Source organism: Hemicordylus capensis, chromosome 4 (assembly GCF_027244095.1).
Source record: "Hemicordylus capensis ecotype Gifberg chromosome 4, rHemCap1.1.pri, whole genome shotgun sequence".
Taxonomy (NCBI): Eukaryota; Metazoa; Chordata; class Lepidosauria; order Squamata; family Cordylidae; genus Hemicordylus; species Hemicordylus capensis.
The window spans coordinates 167,678,215-167,702,028 of record NC_069660.1 but is presented as its reverse complement, the minus strand read 5'-3'; the positions used below and the strand labels follow the sequence as shown (position 1 = coordinate 167,702,028).

Sequence of the window (23,814 nt, the reverse complement as noted above, 5' to 3'; positions counted from 1 at the left end):
AAACTAGAACAAATACCAATGGTATAACAAATAGTTCTGCACATGCATAAACCCAAATATTTGAACTCTAATAATGAATAAATGACTGTCTTTTACCCCATTCCTTCTATTTGTTGTGCATCCCGCTTTTTGCCAATATAAGTGTTTCCCATAGTCTGGGAAACATACCAGCGGGGATTCAAACTGGCAACCTCTGGCTTGCTAGTCAAGTCATACCCATAACTATTCCTATAAACCAAAGTTTATTTCTCGTTTAATTGAATTGTGTTTATTGCCAGAAATTGTGCGTGTGTGTGTGTGTGAGAGAGAGAGAGAGCACACTATTTTTTCTTACCAGGCAGTAACCCTAGCCCTGTTTATTTTCTGTATAATGTGTAAACCACCACCACCCCTAACTCATTACTCATTGATGGACCTGTGAAGCCTATTAGCAACACCTTGTGACTTCTACTGTCTCTGGAATCCTTTGTTATATGGTGCTTCGTCCCTCCCATCTCTCCCTTTATGAACACGAGCGACTCCGGGACTTTTAGTTCTTGAGAAAGCATGTCACATATGGAAGCATAAATCCCCCTGTCTCTCTAACTATAAGTTATAGAATTAATTGCACAAACACATTCTTTCTACAGAAGGGCCCCAGGGGCTTCATCAACTCATAGTTCAGAATGTTAATTGTTCTGCTTCTGACTTCCAGCAAATCTTGCAGTGGGGACTCTTATAGGTACAGTCATCCCTCACCAACTGCGAGGGTTCCATTCTGGGAAAACCTTGTGGTTGGTGAATTCGCAGTTGGAGAGCCATTGAAATCAATGGCAAACATGGGGTTAGGGGAATCGCAGTCACAAAAAAGTCACAAAATACAGTGAAAAAGCTTTAAAAAGTCAGCAGTCAGTAACGAGGAGTGAAGGGGACCCCTGGCCTGCCAAAACGACCCCTACCCCCCCAAATCACCCCCCCATTGCAAAAAAATCTCACCAAACAGTGGCTGTTGGGTTGCGGTTGGCGAGACCTGCTACAATTTCCCAGTTGCAGATACTCAAAACTGCGACTAGGAAACCTTGGTGAGGGATGACTGTAAGGTATAACTTCCTTGTTTTAACTTTGACATCTTTGCAGGTGTCAGGAGTTACCAAGAGTAGGAAGTGCAGGAAGCTGTTGGTCCACCAGCAGAACTGTCAGGGACAGAGGTGGTGGTGGTGGTGGAGGAGGATGACGATGGCGACAACAATGCTAATTATGTGGACAACCCACTCAGGCATATAGCTGAATGTATGTCATAGGACTTGCAAGGAAAATACTTGTACACATTTCCACAGTTCCTGTTGCACACTGTTCTTAACTCAAACACTTTCTTCGATGGTCTTTTCAGTGGCAGAGAGTTCAGTTTCTGCACAGAGAGCAGGAACAGAGAGATGCTGAGGGCCCTTCCAGGCAGCAGGTTGGTGCAGGGGAAGGAAAACGTGCAGCAGCTGGAACAGGAACCAGAGTTTGAGGTGGCCCAGATACCAGAAGTGGCTGGTCTCTATGCTCTGGTAGGCAGCCCTAATCCGTACTTCTACTTCTTGGAATATATAAACTCCCACCTCACGATGCCAGCCCACGAGTGGCACACATTATCTATATTTTATTTATTATATTTGTACACTGCAACAAGCTTCCATCTCTGGGAGGCATACAGCCTCTCTATGGCCATAGAGAGGCACCTCTCCACAGCCTTCAGTGCAGTGCTGGAGCAGCAGATTGTGGCTGCCTTCAACCTGGCCCTGCAGAGGCACCTGAACACTGTTGACAGGTGTTACACCATCCTAAACAGGGAACAGGGAAGCTGAACAGGGGACATGGTGGCAGACAGGCGGCTGGACTTCCAGGAGCACAGAGGTCACACTGCGGGGTAGACACCCAACTCCAGGCCATGGGGTAGGGGAGGAGGAGGATGACAACTATAAGGACGATGGATGGAACTCCCCCCTTGTAAATATATCTCCACCCTGTTAATAAAACCTGATTTGTAAAAACTGCTTTTCTGTTTAAGAAATCCATGAGAATTTTTAAAACTTAAATTATATATATATATAAAAATTGTAAACTCTGCTTGTTGTCTCTTAACATTTGTAATAGCTTTATCGAGTTTTGCAGACCATATGGGGGTGGTGAGTTACAAGAAAAGGAAGGGAAGAATAGGGTTGTGGAAAAGGGAAGGGAAGGCATGCAAGCAAATAAGAGTGCGTAATCGTACCAGAAAGAGAAGAAAGGTCAGGAATGGGTGTACTGCTTGTATTGTTCCACAGTGCAGCCACGAAACAATGTTGGATCTTGTTTATGCCCAACAGCAAATGCTGGTTGCAACCGTGGAGGAAAAATAAAGTTGAGTAGGTGAGTACACAGAAACCCACAAACCAAAGAGAAGCAACATATGTGGGGTTTATTTTTATTAATTATTATTATTTATTCAATTTCTATACCACCCTTCCAAAAATGGCTCAAGGCAGTTTACCCAGTGAAATAATAAGGTGGATCCATGTCCCCAAAGGGCTCACAATCTAAAAGAAACATAAGACAGACACCAGCAACAGTCATTTGAGGTACTGTGCTGGGGGTGGATAGGGCTAGTTACTCTCCCCCTGCTAAATAAAGAGAATCACTATGTTAAAAGGTGCCTCTTGCCAAGTTAGTAGGGGTTTAGGTGTTAAGTTAGGTATTGGTCTAAAAAGACCAGCAGAAAAGCTCAACAGGAAAAGGCACTGGTCAACCAGTTTCAAGACTGATAACAGAACTATGATTGGTTAGCTCTGGCTGAAGATTCCGAGGGAGTTCAGGGGTGAATCTGAGAGGAGCTGAGGAAAAAATGCAGCTCAGTGAAAAGAGTTTAAGGGCAGACCCATTGAAGCTGGTATGGAATGCTGAGTGGAGAGCAGGTCATGTGGCTCCATTCAAGAAGCCTACATAGGAACATAGGAAGCTGCCATATACTGAGTCAGACCATTGGTCTATCTAGCTCAGTATTGTCTATGCAGACTGGAAGCAGCTTCTCCAAGGTTGCAGGCAGGAGTCTCTATCAGCCCTATCTTGGAGATGCTGCCAGGGAGGAAACTTGGAACCTTCTGCTCTTCCCAGAGCGACTCCATCCCCTGAGGGGAATATCTTACAGTGCTCACACTTCTAGTCTCACATTCATATTCAACCAGGGCGGACCCTGCTTAGCTAAGGGGACAAGCCATGCTTGCTACCATAAGACCTCTCCTCTCCAGATGCTGTGTGTCAAGCCCAGCTAGTCTTCAGTAACTGAAAAATGCCATGGAATCTTCAGTGCTCAACACTGACTTCTTGTAAACAGCCCAGTCTATTATTCAGTCTCCGCAGTCCGCACGGAGACCGCAATGTGCAGGTGCTGCCACCGCCATTAGCACCCTGGGTTACCCAGAGCATGCTGGGGCTTGTAGTCCTGGTGATGGCAGAAAGTTCCCCTTTTCTTTTACTGGGCTTCTGGCCCCTGAAACTACAACTTTCCAAAATCCGGAACACTTCTGGTCCCAAGATATTCAACCTGTAGTTAAACTTGAAAAGTAGAATCAGATGGTGAATGGGTATATAAAATTTAATTCCAATATCTCCATGTTAGGAGTTAACATGTTACAAACAAACATATGCAATATACAAGTGCAAAAGCAAAAGTGCAAAACAAAAGTCTCACTTCACTTGGCCAGTTATGAATTGGATATTAGATGCAAGATACATTTACACAAAACACTGGTAAATTGAGTCTGTTGTTATTGGCTTAATCCCTTGCTATGCCCTGAAGCTCCTAGTACGGCTTCACATGATTGCTGCAGGTAAAAAAGGAAAAGGGAATATTGAAGCTGGCATCACATGCTCTCAGCAGGCATATCGTGCAAATCTGTCCAGGTGTCAGGATCTGCCGACTCCACTTCTGAGAAATCCTTGGAGGAGGAGGATCACGGTATGGCCCATGGGGAATCTTTAGCAGAGGACACTGACATAGTCCCTGAAGATGCCCAGACCAGGGAAGACACTAGCTTGACCCATGAAGAACCCCAGCTTGAGGAGGACCCCAACAGGACCCCTGAGGAATAACCTAGCATGGCCCTCACAGAGACCCAAACTAAGGATGACTCCAACAGAACCCCAGTCGGGACTCCCCTGCTTCAAAACACTGAGGATCTTCTGCCAGTTACCTCTTGGGGCTTCTCACCATCTCCCAACCCCCAGGAGGACCCTGATGGAGAGGAGCTAGCCATCCCCCAGGAGTGCTGTCGCTGCCGAGCTCGAGCAACCTGCAGGAGCGGTGGAGAAGCGCTCACCTGACATCACGGTAATGTTTGCTAGGAAATCTCCTCCTCAGGAGCAAGAGGTCTACTCAGGAGAAATCTCAGGACCAGTTCCAGCTGTAGTACCTAACAAGCTAGAGACCAGTTATCAGCTGGAGCCTCCTAGATTTTCAAGATGGCTACTGGTACAACAGTTTTGCTCACTGTAATCTCTAGCTCCTTATGCTCCAGTCCCCTCAACCCAGTTCCCAGCCCCACATCTTGCTGAAAACAGGACACCAAGACTAGTTCCTGAGTCCTCTACCAAACATTCTCTCTAGATTCTCCACCTTACTTCAAATCTTGGTTTTGGAAGTTGGGCAGAAATCGAAAGAATGTCGGGAGAATAATCTTGATAACTGGACTTGAGCGGATTTGCCTGCTAGGAACGTGCTGTCAGTTCTAACACTTCCTCCCACCATCCCTACTTGCAGTAGGTCATGTAAAACCATCCCTAACGTGCCTCTCCACAGACACATTCCAAACATAGGGAACTACCTCTCTTTCCCATACATACTTCACTCACTGTGCTCCCCCTTCCACACACCCAGGGCCTCTCTTTCACATGCATATTTATTCTAAGTCATACCTCCTCATCTCTCCCATCAGGTCCAAATGTACCTTTATATCTGCTCCAGATATGGAAAGAAAAAAGAGGCAGCATCAAAGGAAATGGACTAAAATATTTGCGGGCTTAAATTTTTTTAAGCATGAAAATTTTAAGCATAAAGCCCACAGGAACCCCCAGTTGCTCTCAACCAAAGCCAGGTTCTCATTTTCAGAACCCAACTAGGGCCAGCAATAATCAGAAACAGCTGGAGAGAGAAGCAATTTCAGGGGAGAGCCAGGAGATGGAAAGAACAGTACTTAATCCTTTTTTCCACCCTCAAATATCTTCCCTTAGAAATGCCCGTTAGCATTATGAAGGGTGAGGGGAACCCTGGAACTGGAATCCATATTTCCCCGTAAAATTTAGTTTCAATATTTGATTCAAAGCCAAAGAAGCAGCTAGCACCTAAGCAAGACCCTGATCTCTTTGACCCTTAAGTCATGGCCATGCTTACACAGTTCCACTGTCCTTCCCTTTATACTCTTCCAGACGAAGCAGCCACTTGTTCCAGTACTGAGAGCAGAGCTCAGAATCCATGTAATGAGGATGTGCAGGAGACCCATCTTTGTAGGCAACCACAAGGAGTCCACAATCAACCTGAGATGCAATGCAAGCAAAATGTTTAATACAAGATATGCAATTTCTGTTGACTGTTCTTTATGCCTATGTAAATGAAATGCTCACCAAATGGTGATAATATATGTAGAGGAATTGTGTATGATCAGTATCAACTCTGCATTTCCAGATTCATTCTTGACCTTGTCCTTTCACATCTCTTTGCTTTTTTCCACAGAACTGGTTGCCAGGCATACAAAAAAGTCTGAGATGAGGGTGTGGATTAATGTAATGGCTGCTGATGTCATAGAGATACTGATGTTTCCCTATGCAGTTCTTAGGGGGAAGGGGTACTTGGGAAGAATCTCTATCAGCTTTAAGGTTGCATGTTTTCCAAACACAGTCCATTATCTTTCCCTTCATTTCAGCTTTCAGCCCAAACACTTCCTGCCTGTAACTGGTTAAAGTGGCTCACAAACAAAAAGCAGACAGGCTTGCACAGGTGAGCAGTCTATTTTTAAAAAATGTTTTATTTTTAATAATTAGAATCTCTCTTCATTCAAAATGTATAAGATCACGAGTAAATATGCAGGATCACTTATGGCATAACTAAGCTGTGCCAAGTGGTCCTTATGCACTTTTATTTAAGAACAGAAGGAGCACAGATAGGAGTTAGGGATATGCACGAAACTGGCGGGGGGCAGCTCAAGGGTGGATACCTTTAAGGACTGGGGGGGTGCACTCCCCCCCCACTGCATTTCCTCTTCCAGCGCTGCAGTTTAAAAGGGTCCGGTGGGGTGGCAGCATACCTCCCTGAAGCCCCATTGCCTCCCTGGACTGGAAGTTCCCAAGGTGTGTGCACACGTCAGGCGTGCGCACATGATGAGTACTTCCGGTCCAAAGCGGCAATGGGCAGCAGGGAAATATACCACCAGCCCGCCGGACCCTTTTAAACTGCAGCACTGGCGGGGGAAACACGGCAGGGGGAGAGGGGAAGTGCACCCTCCCCAGTCCTTAAAAGTATCCTCGCCTTCGAACCAGTTGAATAGCTGGTCTTTCAAACCTGTTCGAACTTTTAACTCGAATGACTGGTGGTTCCGCCGGTTTGAAGGCGGGTGTCATGCCCTCGCTCTCAGATAGCGAGGAGGAAAGGGATGCTGACAGCCCTTCAGCTGATACAGGGGTGCCTGAGGGGCAGAGCGCAGCTGTCGGTTCCCAAGAGACAGCTGAGGCAGGTCCGGCTGATGTCTCAGAGCAGGCGCAGCAGTCTGAGTCAGCAGAGACAGGGACTGACGAACTGGAGGATGAGCTGTGCAGGCAACCCCCATTGACTCCACAGCAGAGATGGGTCACAAGGCAGCAGGCACAGCTGGAATAAATCAGGAGAAGTAAGTGCCTCTTGCAGAGGGCTGATAAGCCTTGAATCCCTGCCAGCTGAGAGTTATCAGCTTGGACTATAAAGCACACCTACAGCTTGCAGTTAGCCACTGGAAGGCAACGTATGTCATCCCTAGTGTCGACAGCTTTCAGCCTGAGCCAGAGAGAGAGAAATATTTCTGAGCCGTGTTTCGCTTCTGCTACCCAGTTTGGTCTTTTTTGAACTATCATCCTAGATTTCCCTACCGGGTGGCCAGATTACTGACAGCGGGGAGGTTGATTTCAAGGGTGAGGGAGGATGCACTTACCCCTTCCTCTACTTTCCCCCCACCAGTGCTCCATTGTAAACCAATCCAGTGGGGTGGCAGTGTACCTCCCTGCTGCCCCGTCCAGCAGTTGGACCAGAAGTAAGCGGGAGTACCCGGTGTGCGCATGAGCAAGCGCAATGTGCCCTATGGAAATCAGGGGTTGGGGGCAACCAAAAGGGGAACCACAGGGACAAAGGGTCCTCGGCAGGGGGTTGCCTCCCCCCAATTTTCAAGAGGTAACCTGTCAATACCAGCCCCTCTGCCAATTCAGGGAGGATTTTTAAATGGACTGCCCCAGGCATCTCAGCTGAGAAACAGCAAGCAGCTATTGCTTCTCAGTTGAGAGTTGTCATGTGCTGGCCGTTTAATTTTAAAATAGTGCCTCTCAGAGTTCTGATAGGCATTCCAAAAACAATAGGAAGAAATTTAGTTAGAGCTGCAATTGTCAGGTCTCCCTCCTGTCATTTACAGAATTAATTTTGATAGTCCCAACATAGGGACTATTGGTCTGACATGCCTGTTGGAACTATCAAACTGCACAGGCCTAAAAAGTAGTACTTTTAAACTGTCCTGAAAAAGGTAGTGTGGAATATTGCGGGAGTGTGTGTGGAAAGATTAAGAACAAACTGTGGCCTAAGTGGAAGGGTGCAGATTCGCCTATGGCTCCTCTTTACACCTCTTTCCTGTACCACATACTTAACTTCTGGTAACCTAAGTACTTTGCTGGGTTTCTGCTCTGTTCTTGCCTGTGGTTTTTGTTTTTTGGGGGGCAGGGAGTATTGGCACACATTCACTTTTCATTCGACAGCTGTAAATGTACTGCTGTAAGTGCACAAATACTCAAAGAAATTTAACAATTTTTTTAAAGAGATCATTTTTTCAGATCCAACAGTGATAACATCTGTGGCTGGTATTTTGGGGGTGGATTGGAAGTTTCTGTAGCCTATGTTCTCCTTTATTATTATTATTTTCTTTTTTGTGGAGTATTTGCACCTTTACACATAACACCTTTACACATAACAGCAAACCCTCTACAGCTGTTCAAACAGCTATAACTTCTCTAGATTGTTTTCTTAGGGTATAGATGGGGGTTTGTTGTGGTAGCTTTAGCTTTGAGTGTGATTTGGGACATTGGAAAGGGGATGCATGTGTTGTGGGGCTGCGCTGCTCTACAGGTTCAAGTACCAGCAGCTATTGCTTTCTCTACAAGAAATTTAGCAGGGCGGCACTACAGCAATTCTATGCCCACAATTTCTGGCCTTCACCATTTTACAACCACCTTTTCAGTCTTCATCTGACATTTTAAGCCCACCTTTTAGTCGAGCATGGTAGCTAGGTGACCAGAAGCAGACTGCACACTACAGGAAAGAGGACTGTAGAGGTGTCACTTCCATACTTCACTCCTAGCTATGGAAGTGAGGCATTTCCATTGGAGTTGTTAGGTGTAGAAGGTGGAATGTTGAGCAACTGAAGTGGGTTTGCCAGCTTGAACAGAGGTATATTGGTGCGTGTGTGTATGTGTATATATATATATTATATGAATAATTTGGGGGGGGCAGGCACAGGTGCCCAGTAAAAACCCACAGCTAAAGCTGGGGCACCCCAAAAAAGCAACCCAGAGATGTTACAGCTATTTCAGCAACTGAAGCGGGTTTCCTGATTGGTACAAAGGTTTATCTGTGCATATACTCCATAAAATATATATTTAGCAATAGCAATAGCAATAGCACTTACATTTATATAACACTCTATAGCCGGAGCTCTCTAAGCGGTTTACAATGATTTTAGCATATTGCCCCCAACATTCTGGGTACTCATTTTACCGACCTCGGAAGGATGGAAGGCTGAGTCAACCTTGAGCCCCTGGTCAGGATCGAACTTGTAACCTTCTGGTTACAGGGCAGCAGTTTTACCACTGTGCCACCAGGGGCTTTATTATTTAAACATAATAATAAAAGGGGAAAACAACGCACACATGCTTGACAAAAAAAAAAAACCAGAGCTAAACTCAGAGCACCTTCTTTTTCATGAACCTCACCATCTATTAAGATCATTGAGGGAGGTCCAGTTGTGGTTTCCACTGGCTCGTTTGGTGGTGACACAAAACCGGGCTCTCCCTAGGGTTGCCCCAGGGCTCTGGAAGATGTTCCCAAAATCAGAACCTCTCCATCTCTGATGTTTATAAACAACTCTTGAGAACTCACCTATTTAATCAGGCTTTTAGTTTATAAGATTTTATAGTTTTACTAGTTATTTTAGGCCCATTAAATAATGGGCGCTAGGAGAGTTGTGCGCTCTGGGCCCCCCGCCGCTGCCAGCCTCCATGCTGCGGCCAGTCTCCCCGGCCGGGCAATGGCCCCAAGGTCTTCCCCCCGGCTGGGTTCGGCGCCGCCGCCAGGCCTCGGTGGCGGCTCTGCCACCACCTCGCCCGGCTTCCCCCACCACCTCTTCCCCCCGCCCGGCTTCGGCGGCGCGGCCAGGCCTCGGCCATGGCTCCGCCGCCGCCTTGGCCAGCTTCCCCCGCCGCCTCTTCCCCCCACCCGGCTTCGGCGGCGCGGCCAGGCCTCGGCCATGGCTCTGCCGCCGCCTCGGCCAGCTTCCCCCGCCGCCCCTTCCCCCCGCCCAGCTTCGCGGCGGCCACTTCTCCTCGGCCGCCGCTTCTCCTTCTCCCGTCCATCATGGCCGCCTGGTGCCGGCAGTTGAGTCTCCCTCGGCGTGTTCTGGGCATGTGCTCCGCGCATGCCCAGAACAGCCAAGGGAGACACGGACGCACGCCAAGCTCTTTATTATATAGGATTGATGGTTATTTTAATTTGTTTTATATATGATTTAAGGTTTTAATTGTTGTTGTGTTTTAATTTGTAAACCACCCAGAGATTTTATAGAGGGTGGTATATAAATGCAATAAATAAAAATAAATAAAGCTGGGATACTCCAACAAAACAACCCCACATCCCTCAAGATGTGCTATGTGTTCTCTAGTGTGCTGCCAGCAGAAACGATGTGGTGATTGGAAGTACTACTGCAAGAGCACAGATATTCTAAAGACCTGCAAATAAAAATTATATTATTGTTGGCATCAAAATCATATGTCTAGGTGATCTGTGAGTACCATGCATGCACATACAAAGTGTTATTGGCTGGTGGGAATGAAGGAATGAAGTGAAGGCAATGAGACAGGAAATGTGTGGAGGATTCAAGAGAGGATGGATAGTGATGGGCAGGGGAAGAGAAAGGTGGGGATTGATGGGGAGCTTAAACCTGAAGCGTTTCGATATGAGGGAACAAAAAGATGGAAAGAGAGGCAGCTTGTGTCAACAGTGTGAAGTGACTCCAGTTTGCGTTTATCACACTTCTTCCTGCAATAAACATCTCCCTAAATTGTTAAGAACCCCTAAATTGTTTTAAAATCTATTTAATATCATTTTTTAAAAAACCTTTTGTTTTATTAGTTTTAGCCTTGAGCTATACGGATTGGTGGTATATAAATGAAATAAATAATAAATAAATCATCCAATTCAGCTGGGGGTGATGAGAGTCCAGTAATAGCTGGGGATCCGAGAACACCTGTTCCAAGGCTGCTCAACCTTCAGGAACATAACTGCACACTGATCAGAACACTTCTGGTTGAAGAGGAGCAGCAAAAATCTTGCCCTCCTCACTTTAGCACCTGCACTTCAGAAGTAGGGACACTACCGCTGTGGGCATGCACCATTAGTCAGGATGTCAGCCATTGTCTTGTGTTTGGATTGTTCATGGGATTATTATTTTAAATATTTATTAGCTGTCCTTACAAAATTCAAAAAGGTTTACATATAAAAACAAACAAAAAACAGAATAAGACCAGGTTGAGCTTCTGGAAGGTCCAAGTGATTTCTACTAGATCTTCGGAAGCCTGGTACTTCTGAAAGCTGAACTACAGCAGAATCAGTTTGGGTCCAGCAAAATGGGAGGAGCAAGAGCAGAATTGAAGAGACAGAAGATTTAGGGTCAGATTAATTCGGAATTTGACAGGACAAGAGAGATTCAGCTCTGGTCAGAATGACTAGGAATGAGACTTGACAAATGAAATTGAGTTAGTGAGCCTACTGACCTGGAAGTCATAATTGCCATCATGGTTAAGGGCTCCTACATACGCTGCAATCTGCAGTGGACTGTCAAACGTATTCTGGAGAAATGGCTTTGGTTTCCCTGAAGTCTTCCAGTCAATTACACATAACGTTCCTCTGTGCAACCAAGCATAAAAATATAATTTAGTTATGTTTAACAACAAGTATCACACATTTTGGCTAGTCTTTATGTATTTATCTTACCTATCTTTAAAAAATTCTTAGAGGGCTTTTGCTGAAAACCCGGAAATAAATATTTGTAGTGAGTAGCAGATGACACCAAAATATCTATGCTCACCACCACTCAATCCCCATCCCCAAGAGTCAGAAATAGGATTTTGTCTGACATCACACTGAGCTAAAGGCCCAGTGTAACAGAGAGTGAGCCCTCGCTCTTCCCCAGCTCCAAGCGTGGAGTGCATGTGACCACTGCCATCCTTACTGAGCCTTGAAGACACTCAGAGTAGCAAGACATCTAATTGTGCCTTTGAAATCAGCACAAGGTCAGGGAAAACTGCTGCTTCTGCAGGCTCAGGAGGAGGACTATAGGGATCTCTTACAGAGGCTAAGTTCTCACAACCATGTTAATCCTGGTTAAATGGGGTTGACTGCCATTAGTGTCATCATGTGAACCTGTGTCCAATTAGAATCCTGGCCAAGTTCCACAGAGTTAACCATCCCTGGTGTTGCTACGGGGAGTACTTTTTTTACGGGGGCTTTGGCCCCTGCTCACCTTGTCAAAAATAGACCTAACACACTCACCACACACATATGGTACCACCTGCCCCCTAATCCAGACCATGCTCCCAGCACCCACCCACCCCTTTTGCCAAATATCTGGCTGCATATTAGAATGGAGGTGGCCATTATCCCCAGCAGAGGCCAAGCCACTGCTCCTTGGCCATGTTGCATAACAGGCAAGTTGCTGAAGAGATGTGGGACATTTCTCTGTGGCAAGTGGCAACAAGGTATTGCTTTTATTAACTTCTGGAAATGATGGAGGCCTGGCGTCAACATGAACACCACTAGCATCAGAGGCCTCCAAAGAAGGCTCAGCAGTACAGTGGCAGCAGTGACCCAGAGGGACTCTTTAAACTTTAAATGTAAAAGGAAGGGCAGGAAAAGGGTGCGGGTAGTGCTGACAGGCATTTTGGAACTATGACTAATTAAGTATTTCTTAACAGCAAATATTGCTTAACAATGAATAATTCTAAAATAAATGGTTACTTGTAAGGACAAGTAAGACTGTATTTGTATTCAAACACAATTGTGTTTGAAAGGGCCCTTCCTATATTAATTTTGAAAGTTTTGATTTAGTGGAGAAAGCAATAAACAAGCCTGGGAGAAGCAGGTTCCAATCATCAAGACTGTTGATTCCTCAGGGCAAGGACCTGCCTTATTCTTCCTGTCAAACCATAAAGTATGGTGGTGTACAGCTGGTAGAGCTATATAACAGGGTTTCTTAACCTTGGGCCCCCAGATGTTGTTGGATTACAACTCCCATCATCCTCAGCCACAAAGGCCATGTCTGGGGATAATGGGAGTTGTAGTCCAACAACTAACTGTAGTCCTAACTAACTAACTAACTAACTAACTAAATATGCAGCACTATATTATGAAGAAGGAGTATCTTTACACCCTTCATGCTGTATATAAGTTCCAGGTGAAACTGGTGTTGTGGGAGGAGAATGTGCATCTGAAGGTGCTCATTTCAACACTAATTTGATCCCCACTCCATGAATTTTATTTATTTATTGCATTTATATGCCACCTCATACAAATGTCTCATGGCAGTTTACAAATAAATGATAAAACCAGAATTTAAAAGCAAACCTTATAACAGTTAAAAACAACCAATTAGACCAATTAAACAGCAGTAATAACCATAAAAACCAACACAGCCGATTGAAGCAAAGATGAAACAAATGCGTCTTGAGTGCTCTTTTAAAACCTGCTAGAGATGGGGAAACTCTTACAACAACAGGGAGTTTGTTCTAGAGCCTTGGGGAAGCTATAGAAAAGGCCCGACCCTGCATCACCACCAGACAAACTGGGGGCTGCTGCAGGTGTACCTCTCCCAAAGATCTTAATAAGTGGTGGGGTCCTGAAGCAGAAGGTGCTCTCTTAAATAACCTGGGCCCAAGCTGTTTAGGACTTTATAGGTAATCACCAGCACTTTATATTTTGCCCGGAAACAAATGCCCAGCCAGTCTAATGCATTTAAAATAGGAGTAATGTGGTATCTTTGGATTGCCCTGGAGACCAACCTGGCTTCCACATTTGGTACCAATTGCAGTTTCTGGACTACATACAAAGGCAGCCCCATGTTGAGCATATTGAAGTAGTCAAGTCTGGAGTTTACCAGTAAATGTACCACTGTTTTTAGGTCAGCATGTAACTAGCATGTAGCTTTTATGAGATCTGCCCCGCCCCCTCTGCAGCTTAGAGGGGCTGAAAGGAAGGGATTAATGTGAACTAAAAGAAGTACTTTTCTTTTTATCACAATTAATCTCCTCTAAAGGATTTTTTTAAGATTGAAAGGGGCAGGACCCCTCATAACCTAAAGGATTTAAGGGAGAGACTTGAGGTCAGAGATGTGACCACATGCATTCTCCAGTTTCCTTCCGCAGCATAGGGGGAAGTAAGTGGCAGGCTTTGCACTTGCATTCTACCCTCATACTGCCGGGGTCCCATCTGCACTTCTCTGATATTTGGAGAGCCGGGGGTGGGGTGTTGGGGGAGGTGCAATATATTTCTGCATTCCTAGAGGTCCCTTTAGTAGAATCTCCCATCCCCCTTTTGGCCCCATTTTGCTGCTCTATTGAATAGCATGCGGCCACCCACCTTATTATTAATGTGACAAGCAGAGGCCGAGAAAGTGATAAGCATGTTACTTGAAGATGATAACAGGTAGTGGAGAGAAGCCGGAGCTGCTTAACTCCTATTTTTCACTCTCCTTTCCCAAAAATCAAACGTACAAATATGACTTGGCAGCATATGTAAAAGATCTGAGATTCTTAGTGGTCACAAGTTGAACATGAACCAACAGTGTGATGGAGCTGGGGAAAAAAAGGCAGCTGAACCTTGGGCTGCATTAAGTGTCCAGACCACAAGAAGTAATAATCCCATTCTATTGTGCTCTGATAAAACCTCACTTGGAACACTCTGTCCAGTTCTGGGCACTGCATTTTAAAGAGGATGTGATTAAACTGGAACAAGTTCAAATGATAGCTACAAAAGTAGTGAGAAATCTGGAAACCAAGTCCTATGGTTAAAGAAATCGGATATGTTGAATCTGAAGAGAGGACTAAGTGGAGATATGATAGCTGTCTTCAAGTATCTCTGTTGCGCCTAAGGACATGATTAGAACCAGTGGGTTGAAATTACAAGAAAACAGATTTAGGCTAGACATTAGGAAGCATTTTCTAACTGAAAGAGCTGTTCAACAATGTAAAAGTCTGGCTCAGGCTGTGGTGGGCTCTTCTTGCCTAGAGGAGGCTGGATTCGTCACCCATCTGTCAAACAGAGGTTGTAAGGGATGCTGTAAAAGCTTCCTGCACTGAGTACGGGGATGAACTAGAAGACCCCCACGGTCCCTTCCAGCTCTAACATTCTACGATTCCCGTAACTTCAAAGTCTTAACAGGACAGCCAACAAATAGTTAACTCTTGCTGTAGCATATTCTTGTACTAAACAGGGAATTGGACTAGGAGATCTCCAAGATCCTTTCCAGTTCTACAACCTTGGACAAGCTGCTCTCTCCCTCTTTCCCTCTCTCAATTCCTCACTGAAACAGAGAGCTGGACAACACTTGCCAAACTCACAAGATGGAGATGAAGAATGAATGAGATACAGAAGCATCATTTCTAGTTTTTCTTAGCTTTCAGTATAGCACATTTAAATGTTTCAGTTAGACATTTAAGGCAAAATCCAGCTAAATATTAAGCATTGGTTCAAGTCCTATTGCTATCCATGAGAAAGCTAAGCATGTGCTTAACTCTTCCATTTAATTCAATGGGACTAATCAGTTGGATTGTGTGCAAATTGTATTATCTAAAATTAGCCTCTCACCGATACTCTGCCACACAGTCCACTAGGCCTTTGTAATGAAGGGTCTCATGTTGTACTGCACTTTCAAGGGCTCTGACTCGAGTGACATCTTGTAGCACATGCTGTACACTTGCTACATAGCCAGAGACACTGCAGTCTTCTTCCTGCTCCAAGATTTCTTCAGATAACAATAAGGCTTCAAGGGCTCCATGGAAGAGCTTACCTTGCTGGAAGATATCTGCAAAACAGTAATAATTCATTACATCCAGTAAATACACAAACACAAGTTATTAAGTAAAACATATGCATGAACATTACTAAGTATTTTGTAACTAGATCACGCAGCACAATAACTTGTGGATGAATGACAGACTCCACTAAGGAGTACCATGTCTGAAGTGATATCAAACAATAAAAAAACTGTCTATGATATTTCCATCTCAGCACCTGATGACAAAGTCACTGTACCGTGAACACAAGATATTGGAGAATGTGGCCTAAAAATCCAGATTTATCAGTCAAATTTGAAAGTGTATAATTCCATGGCAACAAAAATCTCATAACTCATGAGAAGAACATCCTAATTAAAGTTCACAAGTAAACATATGAAACTGCCTTATAGAGAGTCATACAATTTTAACCTGGAACTTTCCAAATGCAAAGCATGTGCACTATCACTCAGTGATAGCCTTTCCCATAATAAAATAGTCTTTACATTTGCAAGTTTCCATATCCCACCCAATAGCGACTGGATGGTGTATACACAGCTTCTTTACACACTTCCATGCATCTAGGTGGTCAAACCCAAGATTTTCAGAGTTTATTTATTTATTTAACATATTTTTATACAGCCCTGGGTGGTTTACAGCAGTTCACGCCGATGTTTCCAGTCTCATTCTTTATTCAGAAATATTTGTGCCACAGTTCCCATTTATAACTTTTTGATCATTATTATTAGATTATTAGCTTTTTTAGTAGCTTTTCAAAAACTACCTGTCCATATTGACAGAATGCCATGATCCAACCAAAATCTTATGCCCTTGTAAGTTCCACTGATTTTCAAAAGAAAGCTTAACAGCTGTTTGAATAGATGTCATTATGTATCAGTTTTACTATTTTTATGTATTGTCTTATTAAAAATTAATAATAACTGAAATCTATGATGCTTGAAAGTTCACCATCGTTCTCCACAATAACCCTTAGGGACAGAATGGAGCCTCTTACAGACAATATAAACTAGCTGTGAAGTTTGCAATTCAACTTATTATATTAATTTTCTTGCAAACAACAGTAAAGGAAGAGGGACCATTTGCATGCAGTTTTTCATAGGAAATAAAGGTTCAAGTAGTAACAATAGCATTATTATTCTTATTTATATAATGTATATACCCTAACAGACAATGACTCTGAATGTAAAATGATGCCTTAAAAGATATAGGCTAAATACAACACTTGATCTTAGCCAAAAGGCGGTTATACTTGTATTTACCCAAAAATAAGAGGAATCTGAACTGGGGGGAAACCTCATCTTAGATTAGGATAAATATGGTACTGTTTTTCAACAAAAAGGTTCTCAAAGCAGTTAACACAAGTGGGGGCGGGGGATATGAAAAGAGAAAACTTTTGAAAACATTTGGCTGCTTACTTTTAGTGTATTCTGCAAAACCCTCTTTCCCAAGTTCTAGAATCATTTGCTGTTTCCATCGCTCCAGATAAAAGGCCTGTTTCAGAGGCATAGTTAATTGTAGAACAGTTGTCACACTGGCCATCCTGTTCCTTTGCAAACTGATTTGCAATGGCACCCCTGGGACAGTTTTCTGAGGCAAAGCACTCTTATTGGGGTTTGTAAGAGGAATCCAATTCCTAGGAAATTTTGGTTCAACAACCCCCTGAGCTGGAGGCTTATATTTGCTCGCTGGCCCATAAAGAATGCTATCTTCAAATAATGATTCAGGTGTTTGATAACTGTCTTTGCAGGATGTGAGACGGTGGACCAAATCTCCATGTTTTTCTTGGTCAACATGTTCATACCCACTGTTTTTATTCTTCTTCCCATAAAGACTGCAGGACGTAGTGAGGGATCCGCACAGGATTCGTTTTTTGTCCACCAATTCTGTCAATAATGTTGGTAGACACCTATATTTTCTGCTTAACAGGATGGATAACCCCATATTGCAAGGCAATTTTTACAGATGATCGATTCCAGGAAGCTCCTTTTGTCTGTGAGGAACACTTCTGCTTTTCCAGAATGTCCTAGTGTAAAAAAAGCCAACATGCTTTGGTTGTTTATCGTGCATTATTCTACCAGCAGGCAGTGTGAAACAGTCCAGCTTTAATGGCATATTCTGAAGGCAGCAAAATACTAGTTTTTTTTAGTGTAGAATTATATTTTTATCACCACACAGGCCATGATTTAGATTTTCTCCCTCAGGCTGTCCCCAATTTCACCATCATGCCCTCTTATGTATAAATAAATGTACAAGAATATATTTTGCTTATTTACCACTCTCTCTTAAATACATTTTCCCCAGATACAAATCCCATTAACATTACTCCTGAGGAGCCCTATTGAAGTTAAGTAGTCCTTTAGTAACTTCGTCTAGATGTCAGCCACTGTAATCTATTCCATCTATGTGTGCTTAGAATCACACATAAATTCAAAACAGTGAAGTCCTATTAGGTGAATAATGTTGCAACAGTGAAAGCTGTGAAAGGGATAAGAAGAAACACTTCTAGGTAACAGAAGCAATGGAAGAAGACTGCTGTAGCAAAATGAGCAAAAACATATACAGCAGGGTTTATAGACCAGGGTCCCCAGATGTTGTTTGACCTCAACTCCCAGCATCTCCAGCCACAAAGTCCATGGCTGGGGATGATGGGAATTGTAGTTGAACAACATCTGGGGACCCCAGAGTTAAGAAAGCCCGATATAAGGGAACAAGAGAAACCAAAACTAGTGTTGAAAAGCACAATGTTAAGATAACACATCAAAGAGGAAAAGGCTAAATCCAGGAGGGCTGTTCTTAGGTACAGGGATTCTGAAATGGATTGTTTCATTAGCTGAGTAGGGAGAAAGCAGATGATTTCTTGAATGGCTGGAAAAGAAATTTGAAGCTCTCTAAAGGCTGGCTATGAGAAGGAAGGTCGGGGGAAAACCGAGAAAGATGTATGTAAAATATAAACTGTCAAAAATTAAAAACGGTCACGCTGTTCTTGCTTGTATCATCCCAAGAGTCCGCCCTGAAGTCCACGATGCCTCGGAGTCGGAACTCCCACCTGCCTGCTGTTAATGGTTTGTCTCTGAGCGCGGGAGCGGGGCCGTAGAGCCCCCTCTCTGAAGCTGTGCTGTTTTTTTTTAATAATGTCTGAGGAGGGCTAAGTATACAGCATTTAAAAACATATAATGTGAGAGCGGGAAGAGATCTTGGAGGCCTTCTAGTGCTCAGTAATTATGCATATGCAAAGATTGGTCTGGCCAGCAAATCAATTGGAGACACGTTTACTCTGACGTAAGGCACGCTGAGCTTGATGGGACTTGCTCTGAAATAAGTGTGCGCATAAGCGGCAACCAAAGGATTACTTGGAAAAGAAGTCGTTCCATTGAGCTCGGTAGCATTTACTTCCGAGTAAGCACCCATGGGACATCAGGTAGCACAGGAACAATTCTAATAACAATTTATGGGGAGTATGTTCAACTGAACTCATAGTTACCCGAGCCCCGTGCTAGCTTCCTTGCCATTCTGATTCTCCTAACAAGGATTCTCTTCTTAAGACAGCGCCCCCAAATTTGTCCCTTACCAAGTTTTCCTCGGCTCCCAAGAATTGCGGAAAATGGAACAGATAACATTCATTCATCGTCACCTAGCCGTATCTGCATTTCTCGCGCTGCAGTCGAGCTACGACACCCAGCATGCCCTTCGGCCCATTCCTAAGGGATAAACTTGTATAAAAGGCTCATACGCTTTCCGGTTTGCGCATGTGCTTTGGAAGTCATTTTTGAGTGTCCGCCAGGCGAAAGTGAGAGCTGCCCACAGAGATAAGAATCTGAACATAGATACAAGTAGGCAGCAGCGTACCCCGCTCACCCTAAATAAAAAAGGAATGGTATAAAAGCCGAAACAGAAAGACCGCTTCAAAATCAGACTGGATCCCAAAAACAGCGGTATGCCTTAATGATACTTGAGAACAATATTTCAGAACTGAAATCTTTCCAATGTTACACGTCTGTTAACCCTTCACAAACAAAAATCGAACAGAACACGGCCATTTTATGTTTTTTCTTGTTTTTCAGTTTTTCTTGGCTAAAAACTGCAGGATGTGTTAGACTGAGATACTTGAAAACAATATTTTAGAACAGAGGGCTTTCCAATTTTGCACTTTTATTAACGCCTTCACAGCCAAAAATGAAACAGAATAGCTTGGAACGGTTTATTTCATAAATTAGCCTGAGGAGTTTATTTCATAAATGATTTATTTGCCCCAACCAAGAACGGTCTGGAAAGTTACAGCCCACTAACAATCAAACTGGATTCCAAAAGCAGCGAAGTGGGTTAGTGTCAACTGAGAACTTTGTTCCAGAACAGAAACCTTTTCAGCATCACACTTTTATCAACAGGCAGAAAAGGGCTGTAACTACCCCCTAACAATCAAAGTGGACCACAAAGCAGAAGGATGAGACAAACAAATGAAGACTTAGGAATGAAATGTCAATATTATTGTTAGACCCCTCCTAAGTTGGCAAAGAGGCACCTTTTAACGTGGTGATTCTCTTTATTTAGCAGGGGGAGAGTAACTGGCCCTATCCACCCCCAGCACAGTACCTCCAGTGATTGTTGCTAGTGTCTATCTTGTTTATTTTTAGATTGTGAGCCCTCTGGGGACAGGGATCCATCTTATTTATTTATTATCTCTCTTGTGTAAACCGCCCTGAGCCATTTTTGGAAGGGAGGTATAGAAATCGAATTAACAACAACAACAACAATACACAGCAAAAGTAGAAAAGTCAACCACAAACAGCAAGTGCCGCCTTTGTAAAGAAGCAGATGAAACAGTGGACCACCTAATCAGCTGTTGTAAAAAGATCGCACAGACTGACTACAACCAAAGGCATGACAACGTAGCAGGGATGATACACTGGAACATCTGCAAAAAATATAAGCTACCTGTAGCCAAAAATTGGTGGGACCATAAAATTGAAAAAGTGGTAGCAAATGAAGATGTAAAAATATTATGGGACTTCCGACTACAAACAGACAAACATCTGCCACACAATACACCAGATATAACTGTAGTCGAGAAGAAAGAAAAACAAGTTAAAATAATCGACATAGCAATACAAGCTATGTCATACATACATAGCAATATAGCAGAATAGAAGAAAATGAAATAGAAAAAATCACCAAATACAAAGATCTACAAATTGAAATTGAAAGGCTGTGGCAGAAAAAGACCAAAATAATCCCAGTGGTAATTGGCGCCCTGGGTGCAGTTCCAAAAGACCTTGAAGAGCACCTCAACACCATAGGGGCCACAGAAATCACCATCAGCCAATTAAAAAAAGCAGCTTTACTGGGAACAGCCTATATTCTGCGACGATATCTATAACAATTGACAATAAAATTCAGCCATCCCAGGTCCTTGGGAAGGACTCGATGTCTGGATAAAACAAACCAATAACACCTGTCTGACTGTGTAAACAAGAAATAATAAACAACTCATTCCCAGCCAAAACCAGAACAGAAAGGGCCAGAATGGCCTCCTAAAAACAAAACTACAGGTGAACCTCGGAAAATTAGAATATCGTGCAAAAGTCCATTAATTTCAGTAATGCAAATTAAAAGGTGAAACTGATATATGAGACAGACGCATTACATGCAAAACGAGATAAGTCAAGCCTTAATTTGTTATAATTGTGATGATCATGGCGTACAGCTCATGAAAACCCCAAATCCACAATCCCAGAAAATTAGAATATTACATGGAACCAAGAAGACAAGGATTGAAGAATAGAACAATATCGGACCTCTGAAAAGTATAAGCATGCATATGTATTCAGTACTTGGTTTGGGCCTCTTTTGCAGCAATTACTGCCTCAATGCGGCGTGGCATGGATGCTATCAGCCTGTGGCACTGATGAGGTATTATGGAAGACCAGGATGCTTCATTAGCGGCCTTCAGCAATTCTGCATTGTTTGGTCTCATGTCTCTCATCCTTCTCTTGGCAATGCCCCATAGATTCTCTATGGGGTCAGGTCAGGCGAGTTTGCTGGCCAATCAAGCACAGTACACTGTATACTTTTCAGAGGTCCGATATTGTTCTATTCTTCAATCCTTGTCTTCTTGGTTCCACGTAATATTCTAATTTTCTGAGATTGTGGATTTGGGGTTTTCATGAGCTGTACGCCATGATCATCACAATTACCGTGTTTCCCCGAAAATAAGACATACCCATAAAATAAGCCGTAGCAGGATTTCTAAGCAGTTGTGCAATATAAGCCATACCCCGAAAATAAGACATAGTGGTGATCTCTCCTGGCTCAGTAGCAGGCTGCTTGCTGAAGCTTTTCCCCTATCCCCCTGGTGTTTGTGTGGGGTGAGAGACCCACAGACGGGTGTAACGATACCGGTAGGGGTGGCAGGCTGCAAGCTGAGGCATACAGTAGAGGGAAGTACGGTAAAAATCTCCTCAGAAAATCTCCTCTCCTCCTGGCAGCGGCGGGCGGCGGCGAGAGTAAGCGCGGCGGTGGTGGGAGGCAGTGAGAGTACGCCGGGAAGCGACGCCGGGCCAGACAGCAGGCCTCGGCGTCGCTCTGCGCACTCCCGCCCGCCACCGCCCGCGGGAGGTGGCGAGAGTACCGGTATGGTAAGCACGGCAGTGGCGGGCGGGAGTGTGCAGAGCGACGCCGAGGCCTGCCGTCTGGCCCGGCGTTGCTTCCCGGCGTACTCTCACTGCCTCTCGCCACCGCCGCGCTTACTCTCGCCGCCGCCCGCCACCGCCAGGAGGAGAGATTTTTGAGGAGGAGATTTTCTGAGGAGATTTTTACCGTACTTCCCTCTACCGTATGCCTCAGCTTGCAGCCTGCCACCCCTACCGGTATCGTTACGCCCCTGTCTATGGGTCTCTCTCAACCCACACACACACCAGTAAAGCTGCTGCTCCCCAACACTGACCAGCAACAGTCTGTGGGTCTCTCACCCCACACAAACACCAGTCTCACTGCTATTGCTCGACATGAAAGATTGGGGCCAATGGTTCTAAAGGAAATGGAGTCGAAAGAAATTCAGGATGGACTTCCAGGTTTGGAGAGTTATGACGATGTTCCAGAAGAAGATGACTTAACTATAATTGAATAAATGTAGATTGTTGTACCACACTTAATAAAAAATAAGACATCCCCTGAAAATAAGCCATAGTGTGTCTCCTTGAGGAAAAATAAATATAAGACAGTGTCTTATTTTCGGGGAAACATGGTATAACAAATTAAGGCTTGACTTATCTCGCTTTGCATGTAATGCGTCTGTCTCATATATCAGTTTCACCTTTTAATTTGCATTACTGAAATTAATGGACTTTTGCACGATATTCTAATTTTCCGAGTTTCACCTGTAGATGCAAAAACCAGGTTGATGGAGACAATGTTTTGGAACTTAAACCTGCCAGGCGCGGAGCCAGACTGCCAGTGGTCCGTGTCTGGCCACGGCGGCCCTGCTCACCCCGCCCTCACGCCTGATGTCAGACACGGGGTGTGTGGTCTGGCTCCATTCAGGAGTTAGAGTCCTGCCAGCGCTGCATTCGTATTGGGAATTTCCCTGTCTTTAAGGGAAGAACAGTGAACACAGTGCTGGCCATTTAACTCCCAAAGGGGATGTGCGGCCCTATTCGGGAGCTAGATTGGGGCTGGGGCTGCATTCACAGCGCAGCCAGGAGAGGCTCTTCCCTACCTTAAAGGCAGGGAAGAGCCGCTCCTGGCCGCACAACCAATGCAGCGGCCATTTAACTCCTGAACAGGGGGCACGCTAAACCAGCACCCCCGCGTCTGATGTAAGAAGCGGGGGTCGTGTCGGGGCCATGAGGCGTGGCCCCTGGTTGGCGGCGGCCTGGGTTCTTTGAACCTATTTGTTCAATAGTGGCTCCACCCCTGAAGCCTGCCCAATGTTATATTTTTTTATCAACCCCAAGCTGGTCTATGGAAGGAGAGCTGGTCTTGTGGTAGCAAGCATGAATTGTCCCCTTTACTAAGCAGGGCCAACACTGGTTGCATTTGAATTGGAGACTACATGTGAGCACTGTAAGATATTCCCCTTAGGGGATGGGACCGGTCTGGGAAGAGCAGCTGCCTGCTCGCATGCAGAAGGTTCCAAGTTCCCTCCCTAACATCTCCAAGATAGGGCTGAGACTCCTGCCTGCAACCTTGGAGATGCCCCTGCCAGTCTGTGTAGACAATACTGATCTATATGGTTAGATCAGACAATACTGATCT

At 44.4% G+C, this 23,814-nt stretch overlaps 1 protein-coding gene across 12 annotated transcripts in view; it reads right to left on the bottom strand.

The window, feature by feature from the left end:
• Positions 1 to 23,814, bottom strand: part of MGME1 (mitochondrial genome maintenance exonuclease 1) — a 40,253-nt gene that overhangs the window by 11,998 nt on the left and 4,441 nt on the right. Inside the window, exons 1-7 of one of the 12 annotated variants that reach the window (XM_053313585.1) lie at positions 19,133 to 19,267; positions 16,980 to 17,587; positions 15,356 to 15,572; positions 11,269 to 11,401; positions 5,390 to 5,532; positions 4,915 to 4,954; positions 2,413 to 3,555 (exon numbers count right to left, since the gene is read on the bottom strand). In XM_053313585.1, coding sequence (XP_053169560.1) covers positions 3,304 to 3,555; positions 4,915 to 4,954; positions 5,390 to 5,532; positions 11,269 to 11,401; positions 15,356 to 15,572; positions 16,980 to 17,505 — 1,311 coding nt within the window. In that variant the 5' untranslated portion in view covers positions 17,506 to 17,587; positions 19,133 to 19,267 and the 3' untranslated portion in view covers positions 2,413 to 3,303. Of the gene's footprint in view, positions 1 to 2,412; positions 3,556 to 3,577; positions 3,825 to 4,914; positions 4,955 to 5,389; positions 5,533 to 11,268; positions 11,402 to 15,355; positions 15,573 to 16,979; positions 17,588 to 18,610; positions 18,784 to 19,045; positions 19,268 to 23,814 lie in introns of those variants that run through there. The other 11 variants (XM_053313587.1, XM_053313588.1, XM_053313584.1 and 8 more) reach the window with 11 other exon arrangements.